Below are 24,980 nucleotides of genomic sequence, written 5' to 3' on the forward strand. Positions count from 1 at the left end.
AAATGGGTAATACGAAGACACCTGTCTGTCTACAGAACTTATTTCCCCTTATTATAGGGAGGTAGGGACTACAAAAGTATTCTCCCGATTGAATGAATTTCTGGTTTTGATGACCATGCTTTGTGATGCACTTTTGAAGACGGCAGAAAACAACCACAGTAAAGAACCGAGTAATAAATTGAACAGGTGACAATGACTGCTTCTCGATTTACTTACAACAGTTGATGACATAAAAAATGCAACAGATACCGCATTTTGTCATAATCGATAATCGTTGGTAACCACTGTAACCAGATATCGAGATCATTCCACTCTGACTGCAATCGCCATTTATGTACGAACAGTCTCCGTTCGAACTTTGGAGTGTGCGGTTCTTTCACCGAACGAAAAAAATACTTCGATATTTAACATTTCATAATTTGACGATCGTCAAAACACACCGTGTAAAGAAATCACCTGCCATGGCTAACGTCAATTCTGCATTTGGATTATTCGCTGTATTTTTGCTAGCGACTATTGTTTCTTCTGCACCAGGAGATCGAGTATGTATACACATAATATATTGATTTTAATAAACACATAATATTATAAAATTCGGTATGGTAATGTGCAATTTAATGATTATGGTCAATCGTAAAACATTCAATGACAAAAATTGTTTCACGTTAAAAATTTCGGTCAGAAGTACTTTCAAGGTCTACTAGGTTTACTTTAATTATAAATATGTATGTATGTGTATTATGTATGTATGTATATCTATTGAATTCATACGTTTTAAATGTAGCGCAAAAAATACAGTTTGTCTATTTAGATTTTACATTTCAGCTAATGATAAAATAATAATCAATTACTTGTATCTGTATGCATTTTCGCACAACGGTGGTTCAAATTTTGTATGTATTTTTAATGGAAGTCAAACATCGATGACACCATTTCTAGAGTGGGTTATTTTTTTCAATTATTAAGAAGAGGACGCATTTCGAAATTACCGTTAACTGTATTCAAACACTTATTTTCCTTTCTTTTGTATGTGTTTTAAAAGCTTTTATTTACATAGCTTGGCATCCTTAGATACATACATACATACATATGCGGTTCGGCCCGCTATTCGGTTGAGTCACTTCCGATCGTCAAATCGATCTGAAATTTTGCATACGTATCTATTTTTATCTAAGATTTATTTTTATCTTTAAAAGTATGTTATGTAGATACATATTTATAGAAACTAATAATTATTTCTTCAATGGTGAAGGTTACCGTTTAAGTGAAAGTGGGAAGTTACATATCATGCTGCGTACGGACCTAACCAACTACGATTTTGGTCCAACGTTTTAACCAGCAGGATAAAACCAGTAGCGTACAAAATATCGAAATAAAAATTAAATTTAAAAATTGAAATTAAATATCAAAATTAAAAATATTATTATTATATTAAAATTAAATTCAAATATCAAAATAAAATTATAATCAATATATTAAAATTAAAATAAAATATTGAAAGTTAAAACAGAACATGCCCAATTATAATAAATTTTCGAGATTGACCTAAAATTAGATCATCAACAATCACATACAGGTAATCCTCGACTTTTGTTTGTCGAAGATGTTTTGACTTACGAAGATACGCACTAAGATCGAAAAAAAAATCAAAGAATTATTATTTTTACTTCCCCGTAATGCGCAGTTACTGAGAATATATCATGTGTTAGTATGGGTGACCGAGCGATGGTCCCAACCCGGTACCTAGTCGGTTTATCAAACGAAATTTTTTTAGTCTTCAATTGTTTCTCTCGTCGAAATAAATCAATTAATTAAATCATTTCTGAGGTAAATTTTATCGGATAATGTGTGATTATTAATTTTATTTCGACGAAAGAAAAAAAACCCTTTGACAAATCACCGACATCCGACACCGCGTTTTTTTATGAATTGTTTTTTTTTTATCGATCGTCTACGGTAGAAATACAGTAACATCTCGAGACGACTTTAACAATATTTTTTTTCGCTCGTAAGCAGAGAAATTATAATATTTCTCTGGTTTTAAATGCGTATCGTCATAATTCAAAACATTGTTGTAATTCAAAACATCAACGATGATCTAATTTTAGCTCAATCTCGCTCTTTAGCTTGATTTTTATATTTAATTTCAATTTTAAAATTTAATTTTTATTTCGATATTTTGTACGCTACTGCTGGTTAAAAAGTTGGCCCAAAATCGTCGTTGGTTTAGTCCGTAAGCACCATCAAACTATGTATTAGAGCAATCAGTGGCGAGTCAAGTAAATGGGGGGCCCCAAGCGCATTTGAAATTTCAGGCCCCCACTTCAGTAAAAAAAATGCTATCATCGTTTTTTATCACGCTTTTCAGTATATGGTTTTTTATTAGGATTTTACAAAATCATATTTTTTTATTGATTTACTACTAGTGGTTTTACCCGGCTTCGCTCGGTATTTGTAATATAAACCGCTTAAACATGACTAATCTTATAGTAAATATATTATTAAATTTATTTGAATGGCTTTATTTTATACAACTTTATTTGAATATTATTTTGTTGTTTGTTATTAAATTAACTGTCACGAACAAACAAACATATATACTAAGCAGCGCCGGTTTTAGGGGGGGGGGCTGGGTCGGGTGGTACCCGAGGGTGCCAAATAAGTTGGGGCGCCGCTCGATGAGCCAAAAGCGCTTTAAAATTAAAATTAGAGCGCCAAAGGCCCTACATTTATACTCGGCAAATTCTATTCAAATAATCTACTGGAAAAAGCCAATCTTCACATTAAGCTCACCGCAAATTCAAAATCTGATATTATTAGCAATGAACTTATCAATTTAAAAGCCTTTCACTCATTGTATTAAATTTTATAAATCAGCACAATTTACAAGAATTATATCCAAACATTTGGGTTTCTATGCTTTTGCTGACACTGCCTGAAACTATAGCGAGGTCCCAAGGCCGGGAAAAAAAGGATGTGTTTAGAAAAAATTGCCCGAGGGCGCTATTGGGTGTAAGGCTGGCACTGATACTAAGTATCTTTCGAAATTATATGTATACCAGAATCCGGCGCCTGCGCCTGCGCATCCCGGAGCCGGAGGCGAATTTATTTTTCGTCATGGAAACTTTGACTTGTTTTCGTTTCCCATCCAACTATAGTTACAAAGTCTCTTTCGAAATTATATAATATGAATTTCATTTATTCTTGGCTTACGAACGTATTGTGGACAATGATAATAATTTGTAAGTTATACATTTTGGTAGCAAGGGACAATTTCGGGGCTCCCAATATTCGGGGGCTCGAAGCGCGCGCTTATTTTCATGTACAATGATAAAATGTCGCTGAGAGCAATGCTCTTTTATTATTTACGTATTCATAAATATCGATAAGTAAAATATGTATTGGGAAATAATTGCAAATTGTGCTCATCATATTAGAAGTGAGATTGTGTAATATTAAATTCTGAACTAAATTCATGGTGATGTGCGACGAAAGTGAGAGCTGTTGCACATATTATATGCGATGAACGTGTTATTGCAAAATGACGTTTTCAATTCAATAAAAGAAAGTAGAAAATTAATCGCAACAAACTTAAAACATCAATGTCGCAATTATTAAAAAGATTGAATCTAAGAAGAATGAATATACATAGTATGCAGTACTGGAAAATGATTATGAGTTTGGCGCTTACATGTTCGTTCATGTCTCCTAAGTATAATACATTGTATTGTAATGCAAATGTTATTGATGATTTCAGGCAACAGCCGAAGATGTACACTTGAACACTGTATTACCCGAAGGAGAAATATCATCAAAAATAGTTCCAATTGAAGCTGAAATAGTGGAACAAGTTTCAGCCGCTTCAGCCGATGCACCTCACCTGGAACTGGAATCTGAACTGACGACAAAGTCACCTTCATCGCCGACCAACTCCGTACCAAATCATACATACTTTTCCAGAGTCATCACTAGCATATTTGAGGTAATAACAAATGATTCAATTATATTATAACAATTGACACTCAAAATTCTAGTATAAAAAATAATGACTTATTTCAGATACCGATCGCAGTTTTGACAGCAGTCAGAAATTTGGTACAGACTGCCACAACTCCTAAAGTGCCAGCTGTCTAATTTTCAATTTATTGACAGTTAAAGTGAATTTTAAATGAACAGTTTTGTGTGTAGTGTCAACATTTAACACAAATCCAAATATATTATATAATATGTATGTAGGTATCTACCATAATTTAACATATACATAAATAGATGGCGAAATGTGAAGCAACATGTATCTAATTAAGTTATATTAATAAATTGTTTTTAAATAATACCTTTTTTTCAATCAAATTCAAATAAAAGATAAGCATGTGAAAGTTATTTATAAACAAACCTTGATGTGTATGTCATTGTCCTGAAATCTGTATACAAAGTCGTTTTACCTTTATCATGCGTCATATTGTGCAATATTTCTGATTGAAGATTCATAATCGAGGACGTATTTAAAAATGGACGACAACACACCAGACGGGTGTTTACAAAAAAAGTTATCTCTAATAACTCAAAGGTTATATTTGAATCAGTGAAAAAATTACTAATTTTTTTATGAAATTTGAAATACGTATGGTCAGATTAAAAGTGTATTTATTTTGTAAATAATTTAAACAAATAGCTAATATGGTGGAAGAGTCTTCTTGAGCAGACTGTATTGTTTTTGGGTGGGAGACTTCAGTGAAAGTTACACAGCCAGTAAACTTGTGACTCAACATCAGTATCAAGAGTGTTTCCAACAAAACAGGTGTCTGCAAATAGTTCTCACCCGTAAGTCACGTAATCCATCATTAATTTATTTGAACTTGTTTAGTACACAAGTGCCGATAAAAGGTACAAATAATCAACGATTTCTTAATAACTAATTATGTCATAATTATTACATACTAGTTAAAAAAATATTCAAAACATTCAATTGTGTACATTTTCAATGAAGATTATTTTTTATTGATTCAATAAATATTTAATTGAATTTTTTAATGCGTTTATATAAAAAAAAACTCCACAAAAAAGTTAATAAATATATTCTCAGAAAATTTTATTGACGTATAAGTTTATTTCAATTGTAGTCTTCAATGATTTGAACTTTGGATTCCAATACATAATGTGATAAAAAAAAGTCTAATATTTTACCGTAATATTATATGTACGTACATACATATGTATGAATTGTTATTTCTTACAACCAATACGGGAAAAACCGAAAAATATGTCAATGATTAGTAATTGAACATATCTACAGTATCATTAATTTTTCGAGCGATTTTTTGTTTTATATAATGTTTTGTATATTATAAATAATCTATTCATTTGAATGCATTTCTTTTAGAGTGTGATTGTTTGTGTATCTTTTATGACCACATAATCATAATTAATGATTTGATTTTTAAAAGCTTTTATTTAGTTTGATTGAATTTCAGGTTTCAAAATGTCGATGTATACCAGTACCATATTCCTATTGTTCTCAATCTGTCAAATAAATGCAGCACCTACAGATGGACCTATAAGAATAGAACTTTTGACAGAGAAAGTATCAGGTCTGTCGGAGCAAGCACATCAGAAATTCAACACATTGAGTGACACAGCTTTGCAGAATGCAGAAGCGATAAACGACCTAGTCTCTGCGAATCTCGTCACAGTTGGAGATTATCTCACTACAGGTATTTTATATAGATTTCGCTTTCAATTGAGTTGTCTTTACATCTGATGCATTTTATTTCTCATCAGGTGTAACTGCTACAACCGGTGCGGTGAAAGAACAATTAGATTCTGCCGGCAAATTTGCAAGACAGGCAACATCACTGTTACAAGATACGGCAACTCAGGGAGCTAAAACAATAGCAGATGGAGCTGCAACAGTCATGAGTCAAAAATCTTCCATTTTATCTTCAATTCTCGACCAAGTTAGAAAAATACCGGTTTGTTAAAAAATATGTGCATTTTTAAAAATAAAGTAGAAACGTTAATATTTATAACTCACATGCAAATGTTTTGTTTCAGTCACCGATAGATATATTTTCAGAGCCTCCCAGAAAGCTTGATTCAGTAACACTTGAGCAAGAAGATTTAGGTAGTCGTTTAATGTCGGCGAAAGAAAATATTGGAACATATTTTGCTGGTATTTTTCAAGTAAGTAATTATCTTAACGTTAATTTTAAGATTTCTACTCTTGGGTACAAACTATGTTAATGATTTTAGGCCGTGCCAATTGTTGATACAATTAGCGAAGAAGAAAAATATGGCAACACTGGAGATAAATTCGAAACTGTGGGAAAAGCTTTAGTGAGTGGTTCTGAAAGTATTACAAGTTTCATCAGTAAGGCAGCTGGGGTAAGCGATTTTCCACTTTATGATTTTTCATTTTATACAAATTTTATTTGTGAATACTTATTATTAATCTCCTTTTAGTTACCCATCGAATTAGTAAAAAATATCACAAGATCTGCTTCAGCGAATCTCAATAATTTAGGAGGACGCTTAATTGGACTGAAATAATTATTTTATATTGTACTTAATTAATAATTATTGTATTGATTGACAATTATCAATTGTGTAAATATATTATATTTATATATGAAGTTTGATGAATTATAGGCCATTTGTGATGAATTAAGTAATAGTTTAGTTAAGACTTGGCGCTCATGGTTGTGACAAAAATGTTTTATTTTTAATGCGAAGTGCTACAAGTATTATTAAATAATTTCAAAATGACTTTTAATTTTTAACACTTAAAATTGTACAACTTATGTAAATCGACCCAAGCTTAACATTTATTTCAAATATGAAAATATATTATCTGTACATATCTAGTTTGTATAAGTACGTAAAACTTAAATCTATTTTTAAAAAATGTTAAAATTGTATTAATTATCAACGGCGTTTATTTATACCTGCAAGTAAATATGGATATATGTATGTAAATGTAAAATTTAGTACTTGTTTATATAACGGCCAGGAGATAATATCGGCATAATATACTTAAAAAAGTAAAAATGAGAAACTAACCCATTCGGAACAAATCTTTTCTAACTTTGTCTTAAACAGAAGAGAAATTAACATATACATGCTTGTTTTTCTTGGCAGTACCATTCGCTGGTCGTTATATAAAGTAATTTTTAAAATATCATTTTTTTTTATTTAAGAACTTCGGCAGCTAAATTAGTCTTCTTTATTAGATAATAAAAATAAAGTTACGTTGGGAGTACCAAATTTATGACTCTTTAAATATTAGAATATTTATAAGAAGTATCAAAGACAAAACTTACTCAATGACACAACGCTCACACATAGTGACTAAAAAGTTCTACAGGAGAAAACACAGCGTTTGGGCATTAGGCTGAAATAATAATATTTAAAGCAATTGACGATTTAAGGTCTGTTCATACCTATCCAGCACGACCCGTATCCTGCAGGTGTCCTGGAAGTGCGGATAGTATTCTTTGGTACATTATATGGACTTATTCATACTCCATTCGCGCATGCGCATTTACGCATTCATGCGCGTCCATATAGAATGTACTAAAGAATATTGTCCGTACTTGCAGGATACTTGCAGGATTCGGGTCGTGCTGGATAGGTATGAACAGACCTTAAATAATGTATTGCTATATTTATTAGTGCTAAAGAAGAGCACTACCAAAGGCAAGAAAGATACTCAGTTATGTCACAAAGTTCTTATTATTTGATTGAAAATCAACTGGCCGATGACTATAGGAATGATTGTCCATGACCGTAGGTAATATGGTCCATAACTATAGTTTCCCCTACTTTCAATTAAAAATATATTTATTGTGCAGGGAATATAATGCATGCTACCGCAGCGAGTTTAGACCAACCAAGCGCTTGTCATTTACATAACGCATTTAACCTCACTTTTTAGCTCGTGTCAGATTTACAGAAATTTGTCTTGTTTAATGTGATCACAGCTTTTAAAGATGGCATTGTTAAATTTGGCATCTAAAATTTCATCTATAGTCACTAGAAGTGCAGGTTATTCATTTATATTTATTTTCGTTTACATTATTTTGACTAAACGTCACGCTAAAATACCGCAAATCCTATTCTAATGCTATCAAATTTATTTGATTACATTGAAGTTGATGCTTGCAATTCAATCGACGATTTGGGAAATGTATTTGAATATAATATCATAATCCCGCATTAAGTTGCTGTAAACATTATATTTGTTATTACAGGTAGTGTAATCTCGAAGCTATACAGCACAAGTTTAATTCCAATTAGCCAAAGAGGACGACAACCTGACGAATCTATAGTCAGAACAAAATCCACAGAGGAAGTCGATCGAATTATAAACACAGTTAATCAATTAGCAGCTGCAAAGCTAAGTAGAAATTTCGCCATAATCCAAGTACGGGGCAAACAGTATAAGGTCACAGATGGTGATTTGCTCATCGTAGAGGGATTTTGGCCACCTAATATAGGCGATAAGTTACGGCTCGACAAAGTCGTGTTTGCAGGAACCAAAGATTTTTCGTTGATTGGATTGCCGCTGGTGCAACCCGGCTTGGTTGATGTCATCGCTACTATTATTGGAAAAGAAATGTCTTACACGAAGACACGCTTTCGTAAGAAGAAGAGGAAACAGTTCATGAGAATAAATTTCATACGTAAAGAACAAACTATGATGAGAATTAATTGTGTTAAAATAGGTTCAAATTTAAACCAACCGACAAACACAGCATTTAATTGATGTTGACTGTTTAGAGATGGAATGTTTTTTTATTAGTACCGATATTACTGGTTAAGAATTGCATTACGCATTCGAGGATTGCCTCAGCATTTGTATTGATTATTGTTTTATACTATTATATATTGTAATAAATAAAAATATTTATAAAACTCGATCATATATTATGTTATTGTAAATACACCCAGAAATATTTCACAGTGAACTATATGTGACGATTTTCACTTATATATATGGAGAAGACATTATAAGAGGTGTTGCTATATTCCCATATATGTTCATATGTATGTCATATTTGGAAACTTAAAATGGGAGAATTTAAGTGCGCATTTAAATTTGAGTGAATATAATTATATTATATCATTTAAAAATATAAATTAGAAAAAAATTATAATTATGTAGATGATAAAAACAAAAGAACACACAGAAAGTCTGTTCCTTTAATATATTTATACATTTAAAACAATAAAATAAGCAATAACACTAAAAACCTTTAATAAATAAATAAAAATACCTGATCATTTGAAAAATTATAAGTTTTAATTATGTCCTCATTTAAATATCACTTGCGGGCAGTTGATAAATTACTTTCATTATATAAAAATATAAACCAACCTAAAATGAATTAAATGCGCATTAATGCTGAGCATTAAAGATCTTGCATATGTATATGGAGGATTGGAAACTGTCCAAGTTGGCCCACTCTGTAAAATAGGTGTTTAATCTTAATAAATTGTGAGTTAAGAATTTGTGAATTAATTTGCAAGTTTGTTGTAGTTGAAATTATGGGAGCTTTTCAATTCTACTGTTGCGTAGAGGTGGGTGGAGGATCCAAGTAAAAGGCCAAAGTCGTTTCACAGCATTTATTGGTGATTAAGGAGATACACGCACTGCCAGTGCTCCGTCCAGAATGTCTTGATATCTGATAAGTACCGCCTTATAACGGATAGGTCGCTCGGGGCATCTTCGACGTCCGGTTACTTCCTATTGTTCCTAGTGTACGTAACATTCGTAACACTACTATTCGATTCGTTCTTAGGCGCAAAGTTCGTATTATTGGGCTGATGATGAATTCAAACAAAATTATATTTATTGTATATGTTTATTACAAAATGTTACAATTACATAATATCGACTTAGTATTAAATATTTTGCTATATTAAAATTAAGATCTCTCGTCACAATACAAAATAATTAGGACTACATAATACTATTCTGTAGGAGATATATTCTGAACGGCTGCAATTAGCGTGTCATGGATTTCTTTTGCGTAGGTGACTTGCATTCTTGCAACTGTTAAAAACTGCGGATAGGACAGAGCTGATGGTGGGGGCTCTGGTGGTAAAATTACCTCTGATCTGGAAGTTAGCACGGCCAGGGGAAGATTTTGCGATGCCCAACCTGCTTGCTGCAAGCATGCAATAGACGTTTTCTGGAAAAAAGTTGAAATGAACTTTGAAATGGAAAGGGGTTAAACAGGTTAAAACATTATTTAAACTTTTGAACAAACCAAATGTAATTCGATTTGATCACATATAGAGTAGAATTCTTCCATATTTTTATCGAATCTCGGAACTAGATTATCGACGCCTTTTCTGTAAAGACGAAATATATTACATAGAAATAATTTATGGAGACACAAATACATACAACAAATCTTTAAATGAATGTACATACTGTGATCCGTTGTCTACAAGGTAATTTTGATGCAAAACTTGAGCAGCAGATTTTAAGGTGGCCTAAAAAGATTTAGTCAATTAGAAATATGTAATTATAATTATTGTTAGATAGTTATTACAGATAAAGCAGACTCACGGTTAAGGAATCTCGCAAGGGGCCGACGAGAGATTTGACTTTGGAAATGTTGTCCAGTTTCTCCAAGGGCTGTGTCGGTTGGGGTGGCATCGGTTGTTGTAGCTGCTGAGGAGACGGCTGTTGCATCATCACAGGGACTCCTACGGGACCGCTCTGTAGTTGCATTCCGACTCCGACTCCGACCCCGACTCCTACTCCTCCGACTCCGACTCCGACTCCAACTCCACCGACACCGACACCACCCACCACCTGCTGGTTCATCGGAACCCCGTGCATATTCATGTTGTTCATCATTTGTCCAGCTTCAGCTGTCACCGACTGTCAAACCAACACAATAGACTGCTGCCAACATCACCCTTAGCGAATAAAAGCTGATATTGGTACCTATAATATATTACTGGTTCGGTGATTATTCACCGAACAAGATATTCCGTAATCGAGATTTTAGTGACTTGCGTAAAATCGCTTTTTGCGGAATAATCCGTTTACCATTTTGGTTTACTAGGGGAATTTACTTTTAGTTTAGCCTACGTTTTACTTCTCGAAAGACAATTCCTGACAATGTTCGACGTACTTAATTAGAATCTGTTTTTGGACTACTTAATATATGTATATAGGCACTTTTCTGTATAAATCCTTTTTGAAAGACTATTAAATTGAAAAAAACATTGCGAACGATGTTTATCTATGTTTTAAGTAAAATTTTTTTTTTTTTATTCATATTAACTAAATATATTTAAAAAAATTGTTACTATTATAGGGCGGGTTAAAGGTTTGGACCGATTCCCGACCTATGGAAATTCGGTAATTGGACTATTCGTCACATTGGGGTGGTCACAAAGACAATTTTTGCCATGAAAATCGCGAATACACAATATTTGGCACTCAAGTTCTCGTTACTATGATAGTTATCGTTAGTATGATGGACTTTTCGGCTGCCAGATGTTCCGTTATAGAGATTTTAGTGACTTTGTGACGAGTAATTTGTGACCAGTAATCACCGAACCGGAAATTCAGTTGAATTTTGAAGAGGATCTTTATTACTCGATTAATACAGGTGTATTTATATGTACAGCGAAGTAGGTAGGGGATTCGCTGGAATGAGCCAGGTCGAGTTCCTGAAGCTCACTGGCATCTGGGGACGATGCGCTGGTTTATAAAGGTGTTGCTTGAGCAACGTGTAGCTGGGCTGGTGAGATCACGTTCTGAAAGATTCCAGCGGGGTCGAGGTCTTCCTTTGTGTTCTATGTTTGATGCGTAGTTGCGTAGCTCCTTGGGATTTCCCGTTTACTCGTGATTGCGTATCTGGAGCGAGTCGAATCGCCTTTATGGGTAAGCTGGACGAAGTATTTCGGCCACGGCTAACTTTCGTGTACGAGAACAGGACGCGATGATGTAATTTGTACAGATTAAGTTTGATGAGGGAAATAGGTGATATCATCGACCTAGTTTCATATGCTACAAGTCGTGTTATATCCCTACACTATACTGGTAAAATCAGTGCTCAGGTCACTTTAATAGTTGCAACTGGCACATGTATTAATATTTACCACATTTAATGAGAGCTAAACTTAAAAGGGTAAACGGACTACCAGTCATATGTAATCCAGTCACAGGACAACCGGTCGCTCTAGATCGGTCACACGTGATCACACGTAAAACTGGTCACGAGAAAATTGGTAACACCCTAAAATCGCTCACGAGAAAAGTGATTGATAGATTTTAGGGTGTGACCAGTTTTCTCGTGACTGGTTTTAGTGTGACGGGTGATCACGTGTGACCGATCTAGAGCGACCGGTTCACATTTGACTGGTAATCATCGAACCACTTAAAAGCATATGTCTGTTAAATTAAGGAATGGCAAAGTACTGTCGCTCTTAGACCAAATACTTCAAACAACGTTGTAAACACATTTCAAACAATACTATATTTAGATTTTGGCGTATTAACCTAGGTTTGTATTGTTTATTTTAATTTTTTTCCAAGTTTATCAAAAATTATAAAACCGAAATGAACACGTTCACATGTATTTCAAATTTATGTTCTAAAAATATTTTCTCCTACCTAACCTAAAAGAGACTTGTAAAAATGAATGCTATAGGTACTTATAAAGAAGCATTTTTGTACCCTTGTAAGTTATATGAAACTTTTGAATTTTAGAGACGATGACGACAACTTTTACATGCGAACCAGCGAAAGCTTCACCCGAAGCGGGCACGTCGTTCCACAAAGAAGTAGCCAGTATGATGCACGGCTTCGGTGATGGCCCCTCACCTTTACCTGCCACGGTCACCCTCGTCGAGAGCATTGTTTTGAAACAATTACGAGCCATTCTCAATTTAGCCGCGAAAAATTCCGAAAGACGTGGCCACAAATGTGTGTATCCTGAAGATATTATCTTTTTGGTACGAAACAACAAGGTCAAATTGCAGAGAATGCTGCTCTACATGAAGAATAAAGACAATCTCAAGGCAAAAACCAAAGTACTAGACGAGCAATATGTGCCAAACGTACTTCTTGAAGAGGACACAGAGAATTCAAAGAAGCGGAAACGTTCATTTGCAGAAATCGTCGAAGCTATCGGAGACGATGACGTTGTATATAAGAGTTTGGAATTTGATGATGTCATCCACACTAGGAAGTTGAGGGCGAACTCCATCTCGCAAAGTATAAATCTAGAGAAATACGAGGCGTATCACAAGGCTCGTCGCGTTTCTTTCTCATCTCAGCACAAGATGGCCAACAATCCCAAATTGAAACAGTGGATTTGTCCCTCGAATGATATAAACATCGCCTGCCAGACCATGCAGCTGATGTCATACATCGCTTACGAGACGGTGGCTCAGATTGTTGATCTGTGCTTCCTCGTGAGGCAGGATTGTAAAAATGAAGTTAATGAACCCTTCGCGAGGTTAGAAGGTGGTAACTATTGCAATTTGGCCACATATGATAGCGCTCAGCTGGTTAAATCTGGATTTGGAACGAATGCCATTACGGTAGCACAAGTGAGGGAAGCCATGAGGCGATTTTCGGCACCCATCATTGGTATTAATGGATTGTTTTCTCGGAACATACGAGGCGACATGCAAACCAAGTTTCTAGCGTTATAATCGATTCTGATATTAAATGTGTGATCTACATTAGATTTTATAAATATAAGTTATACTCGATGTTAAAATAAATAAATATGTATATTAAAAAAAAAAAATTATTGTACACCTTGTCCTTCTCTAGGAAATTATTATATTTATAAATTTGGAATACATAAATATGTGACAAATACAAGAGATTAAAATTACTATTCACCAGCAGATATTGATATTTTATCATTGTCTATCACAACATTTTCGATCTTCTTTAATGCTTTCATAAATTTCTTATTGATTCTATCAGTAATGACTGTAGTGTTAGTTGTAGCACAGAATTCAGTCAAAACTTTTTTTTGCAATTTTTTCAATGTAGTTTCCTTCTTTTTTGAATTTAGTATGGATGAAATGGCATTCGTCCAATCGAAAGTTTCAGCATCATCCTTCTTGGCTTTCTTCGTTAGTGGTTCGCTTTGATCCACATTTGGCTTCTCATCCTTTCCGTTTTCTTCCACGATTATCTCTGTTTGCTCTTTCAATTTTCGCTTTTTGGATTTCTTTTCTTCGTTTTCGCCAATTGGTTTATCATTGATTTCAGCTTGTATTTGGTTCAATTCAGCTTCGTATTTTTCTCGCTTTTTTTTCTCTTTGCGTTCTTTTTTAGTTAAAGGCTTGTCGTCTAAATTTCCATCATTGCCGCTCAATTTATCACCATTGATCGATACATCAGTGTTATCCAACTTGCTGTCTGAAATGTTAGCTTCCGAATCGTCGATTTTGCGTTTTTTTGACTTTGATTTTTTTTGATCATTTTCTAAAACATGCTGTGACTCAGATTCCAATACAATATTCGTATCTGTGCTTTCATTCATTTTTTTTTGCTTCTTGGATTTCTTTTGATCATTTTTTAAAGGAGATTCAGATTCAACGTCAGTCGTCGTATTTACATTTTCTTTACCATTAATCAAATTATTTTCGGAATTTTCTTTCCCATTATCACCATTTTGTCCATTTGGCTTACCTTTGATCAATTCCAACTTAACCGATAACAACTTCCAAGCGCTTTCAATGTCCCTAGTATTAGTTCGTGGATCCATACTTTTGATGAAGTTGAAGAATTTTGATTCTTTTCTGGGCGTGTTGGGTTGCTTCGATACTTTCTCTAGCATAATACGCAAAGGTTTAGATAAATTAGTATTTTCTTCTAAAACAGACTGAACGATTTCAATCCAAGCGCATTGCTTTTTTTCGCCTTTATTTTCTTTCGGAACAAAACCTTTCTTTCCATATCTTTCAGCCTCGGAGATGCATTTGAGATGAGTCTTATATTCTTCGCCTCTGTAACAAATGATAAATAATGAAATATATGTATATGCACATTAGTGTGAGTAATAAGCATAGGTAATAGAGAAACTGACCGAAAATCCTTCAAACAATCTACGCAGCACACGTCTGGATATTTGTTTCTACATTTCGTATCATAATGTTTTTCCACTTTGGGTTTCTGTATAGAATCTCCACAATGGGCACAAGTAAACACTACCATTATAAACAAATCAGTATTTTGTAGTAATCTGGAAAAATAAATTAAGTAATCAAATAAATATACCTAATAGGAAGATAAAAGCTGTACACAAAATAAAAGTTTGGTAGTATTTTTAGGTTAGAAATCATAGTTGACTTTTGGTGGACAAAACTGAATAAAAACCATATAAAACAATATGCAACTATGCATGATTAGGCGTTGGGAAGATTGTTAAAGACAAATTATTGAAGATTTCATATACATTAATAAAACTTACCGATTACAATAATGCAGACAAGCAGCAAAATGTGACCACGTGCGACTGAGACCTGTCAAACGGTTACGCTTTAAATATCCACGGATAGATGTCACTTTAATCATCATTAAATAAGTATAATTTAATATTTTAAATACATACATCTATTTGTACTCTAAATTAAATATTACATTGGAAAAGTAAATACTGCTTTTATCTTTATTTTATTCCTATATTTCAATAATATGTACTTTTTTATTTATTTTTGAATGGTCGTAAAAATAATAAATTTTGACCTCGACGAAAAAAAAATGCAATTGCAAAAAGATGGAATTTCTCGAGGTTGAAAACTTTATAGCAATTTAACCCGATTGGTTAACACATTGTTTCAGTAGTATTATAATATAAAGAAAAATATGGTAAAATGGTAATATTATACATATCTATATGTAAAGTGTCTCTATTTCATGACATTATATTTTATCTTACGATTTGAACTGATAGTGGGGGTGAATAAAGTCCACATCATAATACATACATATGTAGGTAGGTAGACAATAGTCATACCTACATATTAAGGTCTGTTCATACCTATCCAGCACGACCCGTATCCTGCAGGTGTCATGCATGTGCGGATAGTATTCTTTGGTACATTCTATATGGACGCGCATGAATTCGTAAATGCGCATGTGCGAATGGAGTATGAATACGTTCATATAATGTACCAAAGAATACTATCCGCACTTGCATGACACCTGCAGGATACGGGTCGTGCTGAATAGGTATGAACAGACCTTTATGGTTCCCGCCAAAATGTACTAAATTGCACTGAATAGTGCAATTTTCAGAAGTGCTAATTTTCAAAGGCGCTCAAAAATAACTTACAAATACCCTTTGACGCTTTTTGTGGAATTCTATTGTGTTAGTTCTCCTTGAGCATCTTTGAGAGTTTGGATGTCGCGAGAGTGCAACTATCTCGAGTGCATTTTCCAAGTCACAATGTAGGGGTTCCCGGAAAAATGCACTAAATTCCAATGAATAGTGGTCTCATAATACATACGTATGTATGAAAGTTTCACAACCACTGGCTACTAAAAATTGTCAATGCAAACATACATAAATATTTGTTTTCTATACGAAAGACTTTTTACCTAAGGAATAGACATGTTTTTGAGTAGAGTTTGCTTTTACATCTTAAAATAATTCGGAGAAATTTCATAATCCTATGCACGTAAAACATGGTTTAACGTCTTTTATGCTGGTTGAATTTCATCGTAACAGCCGTGTTTGTATAATATTAGGCATGTTAGACTGTAATTATTTAGAGTCACTAAAACATTATTAATACATTTTTACTATAATCTAATCATAAAATATTCGACAAGTATTATGGCCATATTTGGTGTAAATTTTCTCTTCATATAATATGTATTATAATATAGGTTGCATCAATGAACCTATATACACACATATATGTGTATGTAGTATGCACTATGTACCTATATATGTACAGGTTTGTTACTGATAGTTGGCGCGTTCTCGTACTCACATAGAAGCGCGCAAAAGGGACAGAGCGTCTTTTTATTTTATTGAATGCAGTGTGATAGCATGCTATACACCTATTCACTGACGCACCACGAGCGCATTTGTTCGTGCCAACTCTCGGTAATAGACCTGTATGTTATGATTCTATGGACATACTTATTTCATCTTTGTTTTTCTACTGTATAAAATGTAGACCATTGTGGCGCATTAGGTTCTTCCTGTAATGCCACAATGGTCCAAAACTATAAATAAATAAATAAAAAGTAAGGGACGGCGGTCGGTTTCTATTTGGACAAGAAAATGGGCTCTATTGTCACCCTTTTTTTTGCTCTCTAGCTTTGTAGGACAATAGTAATTGATAATAGTCAACCCTCTTTCCTGGGAAATGGAAACGCCACCGCCGATCTCTACTTATTAGTAAGAATAGTTACCTAATAGTTTACACATACACATGTATGTATGTATTATAATAAAAAACAATCGTAAAATATTATGATTTACAAAAATTTTATTGATGAAAAAATCAATACTGTGAATTTATACAAAAAAAATAATTTATGGCAATCGATCAATATTTTTATAAATTTAATCGTCTTGGAATTGTTCGTAGAGTTTTCTATTGAATTCCCTCTTATATTCAACGATATTTTTTCGCGAATCCTGAAATCAACGGTATTAAATTATTTAATGAATCAATTAAATATCCACAAAATGTGCAAAATTATAACGCCAAGCTTACTGCTAAGGCCTCTCTCATTTCCAAATTGTACAAACGTCTCAATCCAATAACATTACGTCTGAGTACTTCAAGGAATTCTGCTCTCGACAACCTCGGTGGTGCTTCAGTAGTCGTCGTTGAATTGTCAGTAATCGGTGGCGGCTTTGTTGTCGGCTACAATTAAAAAATCATACATATTTTATAATTTTATACATTTAAATATTGCAAATTATACTTATTCATTTCTTACTCCCGAATCGCTGAATTGACCATTAAATAATTCGGACACCTGACTATATGCACTTTTCGTATCGTTATATTGCTGTGAATCGAAAGTAAATATTATATTTTAATTTAAAAAATATATGTATATTAAAATTAAATATATTATAGTTCAAGTGGTTGTGTTTTACTTCATAAATTAATCTTCCGATGGTCCCGATTGAGCCGAAAAATCCCAAAGGCTGAGGAGTCGTTTTCGGTCTTTTCGATTGTCTGGTTTGTCGATCTCTCTCAATTATAGGATCCGCTAATTGGATCTAACAGTTCATTTTGAAAATATATAAATTTACAATTAAAGTAGATTAAAATTTAATTTATATATGTATGTATGTACATATACCATCGTATACTTACCCTACTTCCGTCGTCATCTATGGCCCTCTTTTGAGGTTGTTCTTGAGCTACGACTAGAGCGGCTGCTATCGCTAATAATATAAGTATATTGCATTTTAAGATCGTTGTCATTGTCTGAAAAAATATTTTAAATATTATAATATTGTCTTTTTTTTTCAAATTCCAAAAACCAACAGTTACATTTGCCATAGTTGGTGGACAGACTATGAGAAGATAAAAATAAAGATTTTTTTATTAGATGTGTAAATAAATTAAACATGATTTATATCAAATATATCAAGAATTTTTAAATGCCTAAAACCCCAATAACAAACTGAAAAAGTTCATTGTTATTTTAATAAATATTAATATAATTGAATATATAATTTTTTTGACAGGAATTTTATTAAAACATATTCTATTTTATTTTAAAAAATATATAATTACACTGAGCAACAAAAAAACACGTTATTTACTTACCGGAACAGAGTTTAATTAATATTTATTATTGTGATCCACTAAATTTGAATACAACAATGATTTTTGTTAATTTCTTCTCGTTTATGAGATATGAGCGTTTAAAAAAATGAATAGTCGATATATGATTTTTCTAAGTGGAATTTTATTTAGTTCTCATATATAGATAATTTAATATATTATCACTATTAATTCAATTCAGATTCGTGTAAATACGAGTAAACACTAGTACGAGCTTTTTACTCGCAATTTTACCGATTTAAAGTTCAGCACACTTCCAAATAACCCTTTTAAACGAAAACAAAAAATTGTGTGGTCAGAACATTATCTCAATAAACATGTTTCAATAGAAAAAACTCAATATAAAATAGTATTGACAGTGAGAAAAAATCCCAAGTGAAAATACGTACTTTTGACTTTTGATTTGAACTGGATGACTACTTAGAGAGATTTGAAAGCTGAAAAGTACTACAAATGGAAGATAAAATACCCGACTATAGATTCCAATATTCATTTTGAACAGGAAAGTGACAGATTTTGAGACATCGACCGAACAACACCAAGATATAGAAAAATCGCGCGATTTTAAAAACACATATATCTCTGAATCTCGAGCCAATCAACATTTTTTATTACTAGATTCGTGTTTACTGGGCATAGATCTATAAGAAAAGTCATATCTCGTCTCTGAACCATTTTTCGTGTCGAACAGTGTTATCTAACGAATTTGAAAAGTCAAAATTATATATTTTTTTTATCGAGCTGTCATGCATTTATTGTACTAGTTTTATGTTTCACTAAGTTAACAAGGGTTGGTTTTTGATTTTAATATTTTTTTTATTTTATCTGATTTTGATTGCTGATGATATTTTATTGTAAGTAATGGATTTTCCCAAGACAGCTCTCAACGACTTTTATTTTCAAAATAATTACAGAAACATAAAAAAATGTCTGATTTTCTGTCATTGTATGAGGAGTTTCTAGCGAAACGGTGACTTTGAGTTCTCGTTAATCAGTCAAAACTTATCATAATCGACCCAAAATAACTTCAATAAATGAGTATTAACTGTTTAATTTTGTTCAATTATTCTCAAAAAAGAGATATATGAAAAAAAAAAAACACTTTTTCAAACTTTTTGTCAAGATAAATCAATCGGTTGGTGGCACAGGACCTTTATTAAAATCACTGATCTTTTTTATTTCACGTTCCCTTTAAACGACGAAAGTTTTCCTCAAGGTCCATCGATGAAAATCCAAAATTCGTTTTCGTAATGTACATATTGGACGATTGCATAGGTTCGTGCCTAATTTTCATACATGGTAATAAATATTTTTTTTAACTGTAAAACGTAATACTTCAGTAGAAAATTAATTTTATTTATTTTTATTTAATTTATAGCAGGAAGGCCTAACAGGTAAACCCAATGCGCCTTCCTGGCCAAAGACAATTATATAAACATATGTGCACACCATCCATATATACACAAATACTTACACGTATACACAAATACACATACATACATACATAAATATATAAATACACATATATACACATACATACATACATACAAACATACACATACATATATACATATACATACATATATACTAAGGCTTCCAATCCCGGGATCCCGGTATCCCTGTGTTTTCTGGTACCGTGAATCCCGGTGCTGAAACTAGTCTGAATACCGGGATTACGGTGCTGGCAGAAATTTCTTTAAAAATCTTATTTTTACAAAAATAATATGGAAAAAACATAACACAACATTATATAATGAACAATGGTGAGATGAGCAACGACAGTCATAGTCCATTTGTTTCCCACCCGTGTCGACGCCGGCTTGCCGTTTCCACGAAATGGTATGAACGGCCTGTATTGTGTCGCAGATATTGTGCTTAACTGATTCGAACTCAGAATCGACCACTGATCACGTTTTCGTGATCTAGAAAAAATGTGTGTGTCGGTGTTTCTGTGTGAGTGTCTGTATGTTTATTGTGTGTCAGTGTATTTTTGGGATTTTTTGAACACTGTTCGTCCTATCGAACTGAAACTTGGTATTATGTAGTTTTAGTGATTAATATTGCTTAAATTATTTACATATTTATAGGATACTAGTTGTTTTACCCGGCTTCGCTCAGTATTTGTAATATAAACAGCGTAAACAAAAATTTATTTGAATCGAAAAAAATATAATATTCAACCAATTGAAGTTCTCAACGAACATTCCTTTTTTTTACATACATTTTTTATTTTACATTTTTTGACAATTTTTTTACATTTAGAAAAAAATTTGACATGGAGCTTTTTAAACTTGCTTTTTTATTTCGTGATTTTTAATAAATGAAACTGGTACTTATAAGACGAATGAAAGTTTCGTTTTAATGCCATTTTGTATCATGACGAATGTCAAGTGGAAGATTGAATAGTGCACTATTGTGATGCTAGTCGTTGCCATTGTTTTATTATTATTTTAAGCAAGTGACGAGACAAATTTTGAGTCATCGCACCTGAATTGACTCTCACTTTCGTTCAGTCGTTAACGGTCGAACGGACCTCAGCTCTGTTACGTAACGGAAACGTCGTTACGAATACGTAAACGGGTTTTAGTACGGGTCGCCCGCCGTTTAGTTACTCAATGGACGACACATCGTGGAATTTCCTAGTAAAAACTTCAGACCACCGAGAGGGAAAGCGACGGAAAACCATATTTTGTGACACACGAGGAAAATGGACGGCCGACTCAATGAATGCGCTAAATGCTTAACCAGAATCAACAAGGTCGTATTGAGAGAATAGACTCAAAACGAAAGGATAAATAATGGCCGAACTCAATTGTTTGTTTACCGAGTTATTTCGTAATGGGAAAAAATATGTTCATATTAAATCACAAGTGTTAAGTTAAGTTGAGCAATGACTGCCAAGTGGGACAAATCAACAAACAATTTGCCGACTGGTGAAAATTATCACACATTTCTTGCGAGATTATTCGCATTATCAATATCTTCCGCGATGGTCAAGGTCACGTTTTTGTTTTTCGCAGTTTCAAAGTTTAACTTTTTATGTGTGTGATGAGCGCATAGATTACTAAAAAAAATAACAAATATTCATGAACGGATTCGAAATATTTTATATTTGTCTGTATTATTTTATTACCTTGAATATTGTACAATTTGTTTAAATTGGATAATTTGTCATTTTATTGCAAATTCAATAAATATTGTGTGAAATCAAATTTTATATATTTGGAATTATGGTTATTTATTTTATGGTTGCATCATTTATTTTACAACTGTGTTCGAATGAACTCTATGGAGACTTGAATGAGTGAGTATTACGCAACCCCAATTTTTAAAAGATTGTCCGAGTTTTTGTGAATAAAATCAACTTTTATATCAATACATAGTTACTCTTTTAAAGATTGTCATTTATTTAATCGAAATGAATATGATATCACATTTCAAATACCTGATACAACTTCGTAGTACATTTATCGAACAATTCGCAGCATTTTCTGCGATTTTTAAATAACTTTTACATCACTTAATAGGTTGAATAGATTGTTCTGCACTTTCTTCTAATATTGTAAGTATATATATTTTCTACAATCAAACAAGCACTCGCGTGTCAGGTGCTCGAGCAACAGTCAAGATACGAACTGGTGTAACGTCTGGTGAGCGAGTAATCCCCCACTCAAATATATCGCAAGCCTTCTTATTACTCGTATTTCAACGTCTTATTTCTCCAAAATAATATCGTTTCATTGCAAATTCGTGCTATATTTTCAGTATTATATAACGTGTGCAATGTTAAAAATAAAATAACGTAACGTTTCAACTCAAAATAAATTAAATTTTTATGAAATTGCGCAACTTTTACGACAGTCGTTGTATAATGAATATTGTAGAGACATTTAACCTAAATTTAAATGTCATCTTTTGACACTAATGTTAGCGAAAGTATTCAATATTGGGTTTGTTGACTTTCTTTGCGGTTATCATATTATAATTACGCGTGCGTACGAATCAAATGAAAGTGGTTTATAACGCGCGTTACCATCTCACTATTTAAATTATCGAATTAACTCTGTCAAGTTCGGAACGTGCGCTTTTCTCGTCGGCATTTAACAGGTTAAAAGCGTAGTTGTTTCTGTTTAAATCGATACACTCTCTTGGGGGACAACGACTCTCGATTTCGTAATACGACGTTCAACGTCCAACGCACTTTTGCTGCTGACAGGAAACCAAAATAAGTTCTAGAAAAAAATATATAACGACAAGCGAATGTCACCCATAATGTGGTTAATAAGTCCAAGGGTACTCGGATGATTTACGGTGAGTATCATTCTTTTCCTTGACAGAATTATAATTATGAATAGAGGTTGTTAATTACTATACAGCTTGCATTGCACAAATATAATGTAAACAATCGAATTTAATGAATATTTTAATTTGTAATTATAAGCATAACACGATTTTCCATGAAGGAATTTTAATGCAAATTTAGAATTATTTGATTTCACTCGAGTGAAATCGAATTTTTCTTACGAGCCCCCACGCACATTCGTGACGTAAAATTTTTAAATATGATTTAAAGACTATATCAACATTAGTAATAATATTGAATAATTGAATTAAAGTGGTATAAATAATCGTTAATACAATCCAAATCACATATACACAAACCTAGGAATGTATGTACATACATACATACATATATCAATAATTTCCAACTTTTGACAGCCTTATCGTATATATAAGATGATACAAATTTTACATTAACATTATTTTGGTATTAAATTTTGCATTCAAATCACGGCAATAATTTGTTGAACTATTTTTTGTAATCTTCAAGGATAATGTAGCTTATTTGTATGAGTCGTTAGACTACATTTTTGCAAGTAAAAAAAGTGAACGTTATACATATATTTCGTATGTATAAAAAATACAACATTCTCTGAACCAAGTTTGATATTTAAGATTGGATGAAATTAAATTCTAAAATGTATATAAATTAGATTCAAAGAGCTTTTGAGTACAATATTAAATACATATACCTATAAAATACACTAATTGAGTCAATAAATTGCTAGAAGTCAATATATGTGTGTAGAATTAAGGTATACAAACATTAATGATAGAAAAGCAGTTTCACAGCACAGGTAACACACTTGACTGAATCACATTTGTAACTACTAATGTTTATACGAGCTATTTTTTGCAATTTTTCCTAGCGCATGAAATTGCTGCACATTTATAATATATTATATTAGACACCTTGGATGTATATTGAATATCTTTTTAATATGGACATGTATAAAGACCATGCATATGCGATGAACGAACGCCAAGAACTGATCATCCGGAGCCGGTGAATATATCGCCATACTTGCAATGGGGTAACAACCAGGTCAAGGATACTCATTTTCATAATACTACATACATGCAGAGTTTGTATTTTTTTCATTTCATTTTTGAAATATTTAAATTGATAGTTTTATTCTAGGATTTGATTATAAAAATAAATATAATTTTTTTTATATATACACATACATATGTGGTTGTATTTTTAGAAATCATTATTAATTCAAAATAAAGTTACCTACATATGCAAGAATTTTTTCATAATAAATATGAAGGTGCTTCTATGGAATTGAGATAGACCTTGACATGGGATTATGGCCATAAAATTTTACTTTGTAATGATTCAATCTTGTATTAGTTGTCGTTTTATGAATATATTTCGTTTTATGAAGAGTTTTCGGTGCCTATAATCTTAGTATTTTGTAATATTTTTTTGCCCAGAAATATTGAAATTTTATGATAAAGTCAAATAGAAAATCTTTAATTTGAATCTTATATCATATGCACATTATTTTTTAATGTTTTAATTATTTTATTTTGATTTTCCTATGGAATAATTTTATTTATTATCTGCGAAACTTTTTTTTCGTTTTTCTGATCATTTTTAACTAATAGAAAATATTTCAATTTAAAATTTAAAAAAGTAATTTACCAATGAAAATACTTACATCTTCTGTCAATATTCAAAAAAATTACAAACGTCATATACGAAAGTGAAAGTAAACTAAGTAATTCAATAGTCGTCTTAAAGATGTCTCTATTATTATGATTTTTATTTCTGGTTTTATTTAACTGTCGATAATATATATGTGGTATGTATTTGG

The 24,980-nt window shown here is 32.4% G+C and overlaps 7 protein-coding genes across 8 annotated transcripts; 4 read left to right on the forward strand and 3 right to left on the reverse strand.

Annotated features, from left to right (window-relative positions):
* Window positions 1-344: 344 nt before the first annotated feature.
* LOC143915403 (uncharacterized) lies at window positions 345-4,815 on the forward strand. Its single transcript, XM_077436038.1, has 3 exons — window positions 345-542; window positions 3,758-3,982; window positions 4,060-4,815. The coding sequence occupies exons 1-3, from the start codon at window positions 462-464 to the stop codon at window positions 4,132-4,134; spliced, it is 381 nt and encodes a 126-aa protein (XP_077292164.1). The 5' UTR covers window positions 345-461; the 3' UTR covers window positions 4,135-4,815.
* Window positions 4,777-6,920, forward strand: LOC143915401 (uncharacterized). Its single transcript, XM_077436036.1, has 6 exons — window positions 4,777-4,821; window positions 5,472-5,711; window positions 5,779-5,969; window positions 6,052-6,180; window positions 6,250-6,381; window positions 6,460-6,920. Exons 2-6 carry the CDS (start codon window positions 5,480-5,482, stop codon window positions 6,544-6,546), a joined length of 771 nt encoding a protein of 256 aa, XP_077292162.1. The 5' UTR covers window positions 4,777-4,821; window positions 5,472-5,479; the 3' UTR covers window positions 6,547-6,920.
* A 958-nt stretch (window positions 6,921-7,878) lies between these two features.
* mRpL21 (mitochondrial ribosomal protein L21) lies at window positions 7,879-8,914 on the forward strand. The gene is made up of 2 exons (XM_077436037.1): window positions 7,879-8,040; window positions 8,247-8,914. Exons 1-2 carry the CDS (start codon window positions 7,986-7,988, stop codon window positions 8,759-8,761), a joined length of 570 nt encoding a protein of 189 aa, XP_077292163.1. The 5' UTR covers window positions 7,879-7,985; the 3' UTR covers window positions 8,762-8,914.
* A 924-nt stretch (window positions 8,915-9,838) lies between these two features.
* Window positions 9,839-11,022, reverse strand: ix (mediator complex subunit intersex). Its single transcript, XM_077435875.1, has 4 exons — window positions 10,574-11,022; window positions 10,436-10,497; window positions 10,269-10,353; window positions 9,839-10,190 (listed from the first exon to the last, which is right to left on the reverse strand). The coding sequence occupies exons 1-4, from the start codon at window positions 10,865-10,867 to the stop codon at window positions 9,969-9,971; spliced, it is 663 nt and encodes a 220-aa protein (XP_077292001.1). The 5' UTR covers window positions 10,868-11,022; the 3' UTR covers window positions 9,839-9,968.
* Window positions 11,023-12,440: 1,418 nt separating this feature from the next.
* Spt3 (Transcription initiation protein Spt3) lies at window positions 12,441-13,883 on the forward strand. The gene is made up of 2 exons (XM_077435998.1): window positions 12,441-12,527; window positions 12,734-13,883. Exon 2 carries the CDS (start codon window positions 12,739-12,741, stop codon window positions 13,681-13,683), a length of 945 nt encoding a protein of 314 aa, XP_077292124.1. The 5' UTR covers window positions 12,441-12,527; window positions 12,734-12,738; the 3' UTR covers window positions 13,684-13,883.
* LOC143915376 (uncharacterized) lies at window positions 13,654-15,548 on the reverse strand. The gene is made up of 3 exons (XM_077435997.1): window positions 15,462-15,548; window positions 15,078-15,233; window positions 13,654-14,997 (listed from the first exon to the last, which is right to left on the reverse strand). Exons 2-3 carry the CDS (start codon window positions 15,203-15,205, stop codon window positions 13,872-13,874), a joined length of 1,254 nt encoding a protein of 417 aa, XP_077292123.1. The 5' UTR covers window positions 15,206-15,233; window positions 15,462-15,548; the 3' UTR covers window positions 13,654-13,871.
* Window positions 15,549-17,418: 1,870 nt separating this feature from the next.
* On the reverse strand, window positions 17,419-24,183 carry LOC143915584 (uncharacterized). 2 transcript variants are annotated; one of them, XM_077436289.1, is made up of 6 exons: window positions 22,262-22,494; window positions 18,340-18,453; window positions 18,117-18,242; window positions 17,954-18,025; window positions 17,725-17,877; window positions 17,419-17,645 (listed from the first exon to the last, which is right to left on the reverse strand). In XM_077436289.1, exons 2-6 carry the CDS (start codon window positions 18,448-18,450, stop codon window positions 17,571-17,573), a joined length of 537 nt encoding a protein of 178 aa, XP_077292415.1. In that variant the 5' UTR covers window positions 18,451-18,453; window positions 22,262-22,494; the 3' UTR covers window positions 17,419-17,570. The 2 variants fall into 2 exon arrangements, with proteins under 2 accessions (XP_077292415.1, XP_077292416.1); XM_077436290.1 differs by lacking the exon at window positions 22,262-22,494 and adding an exon at window positions 23,923-24,183 and having other exon boundaries at window positions 17,478-17,645.
* Between the last annotated feature and the right edge of the window lie 797 nt (window positions 24,184-24,980).

The sequence above is a fragment of the Arctopsyche grandis genome, chromosome 8 (assembly GCF_051622035.1).
Source record: "Arctopsyche grandis isolate Sample6627 chromosome 8, ASM5162203v2, whole genome shotgun sequence".
Taxonomy (NCBI): domain Eukaryota; kingdom Metazoa; phylum Arthropoda; class Insecta; order Trichoptera; family Hydropsychidae; genus Arctopsyche; species Arctopsyche grandis.

Coding starts and splice junctions, on each gene's coding strand:
- LOC143915403 (XM_077436038.1), top strand. CDS start 462: ATGGCTAACGTCAATTCTGCATTTGGATTATTCGCTGTATTTTTGCTA. Junction 543..3,757: donor CTTCTGCACCAGGAGATCGA/GTATGTATACAC, acceptor TGATGATTTCAG/GCAACAGCCGAAGATGTACA. Junction 3,983..4,059: donor TCATCACTAGCATATTTGAG/GTAATAACAAAT, acceptor GACTTATTTCAG/ATACCGATCGCAGTTTTGAC.
- LOC143915401 (XM_077436036.1), top strand. CDS start 5,480: ATGTCGATGTATACCAGTACCATATTCCTATTGTTCTCAATCTGTCAA. Junction 6,181..6,249: donor ATTTTGCTGGTATTTTTCAA/GTAAGTAATTAT, acceptor TAATGATTTTAG/GCCGTGCCAATTGTTGATAC. Junction 6,382..6,459: donor TCATCAGTAAGGCAGCTGGG/GTAAGCGATTTT, acceptor ATCTCCTTTTAG/TTACCCATCGAATTAGTAAA.
- mRpL21 (XM_077436037.1), top strand. CDS start 7,986: ATGGCATTGTTAAATTTGGCATCTAAAATTTCATCTATAGTCACTAGA. Junction 8,041..8,246: donor TATAGTCACTAGAAGTGCAG/GTTATTCATTTA, acceptor TTGTTATTACAG/GTAGTGTAATCTCGAAGCTA.
- ix (XM_077435875.1), bottom strand. CDS start 10,867: ATGATGAACAACATGAATATGCACGGGGTTCCGATGAACCAGCAGGTG. Junction 10,498..10,573: donor CCTTGCGAGATTCCTTAACC/GTGAGTCTGCTT, acceptor AAATCTTTTTAG/GCCACCTTAAAATCTGCTGC. Junction 10,354..10,435: donor CTTGTAGACAACGGATCACA/GTATGTACATTC, acceptor TCGTCTTTACAG/AAAAGGCGTCGATAATCTAG.
- Spt3 (XM_077435998.1), top strand. CDS start 12,739: ATGACGACAACTTTTACATGCGAACCAGCGAAAGCTTCACCCGAAGCG.
- LOC143915376 (XM_077435997.1), bottom strand. CDS start 15,205: ATGGTAGTGTTTACTTGTGCCCATTGTGGAGATTCTATACAGAAACCC. Junction 14,998..15,077: donor GATTGTTTGAAGGATTTTCG/GTCAGTTTCTCT, acceptor CATTTGTTACAG/AGGCGAAGAATATAAGACTC.
- LOC143915584 (XM_077436289.1), bottom strand. CDS start 18,450: ATGACAACGATCTTAAAATGCAATATACTTATATTATTAGCGATAGCA. Junction 18,243..18,339: donor TAGATGACGACGGAAGTAGG/GTAAGTATACGA, acceptor ATGAACTGTTAG/ATCCAATTAGCGGATCCTAT. Junction 18,026..18,116: donor TCGGAAGATTAATTTATGAA/GTAAAACACAAC, acceptor TTCGATTCACAG/CAATATAACGATACGAAAAG.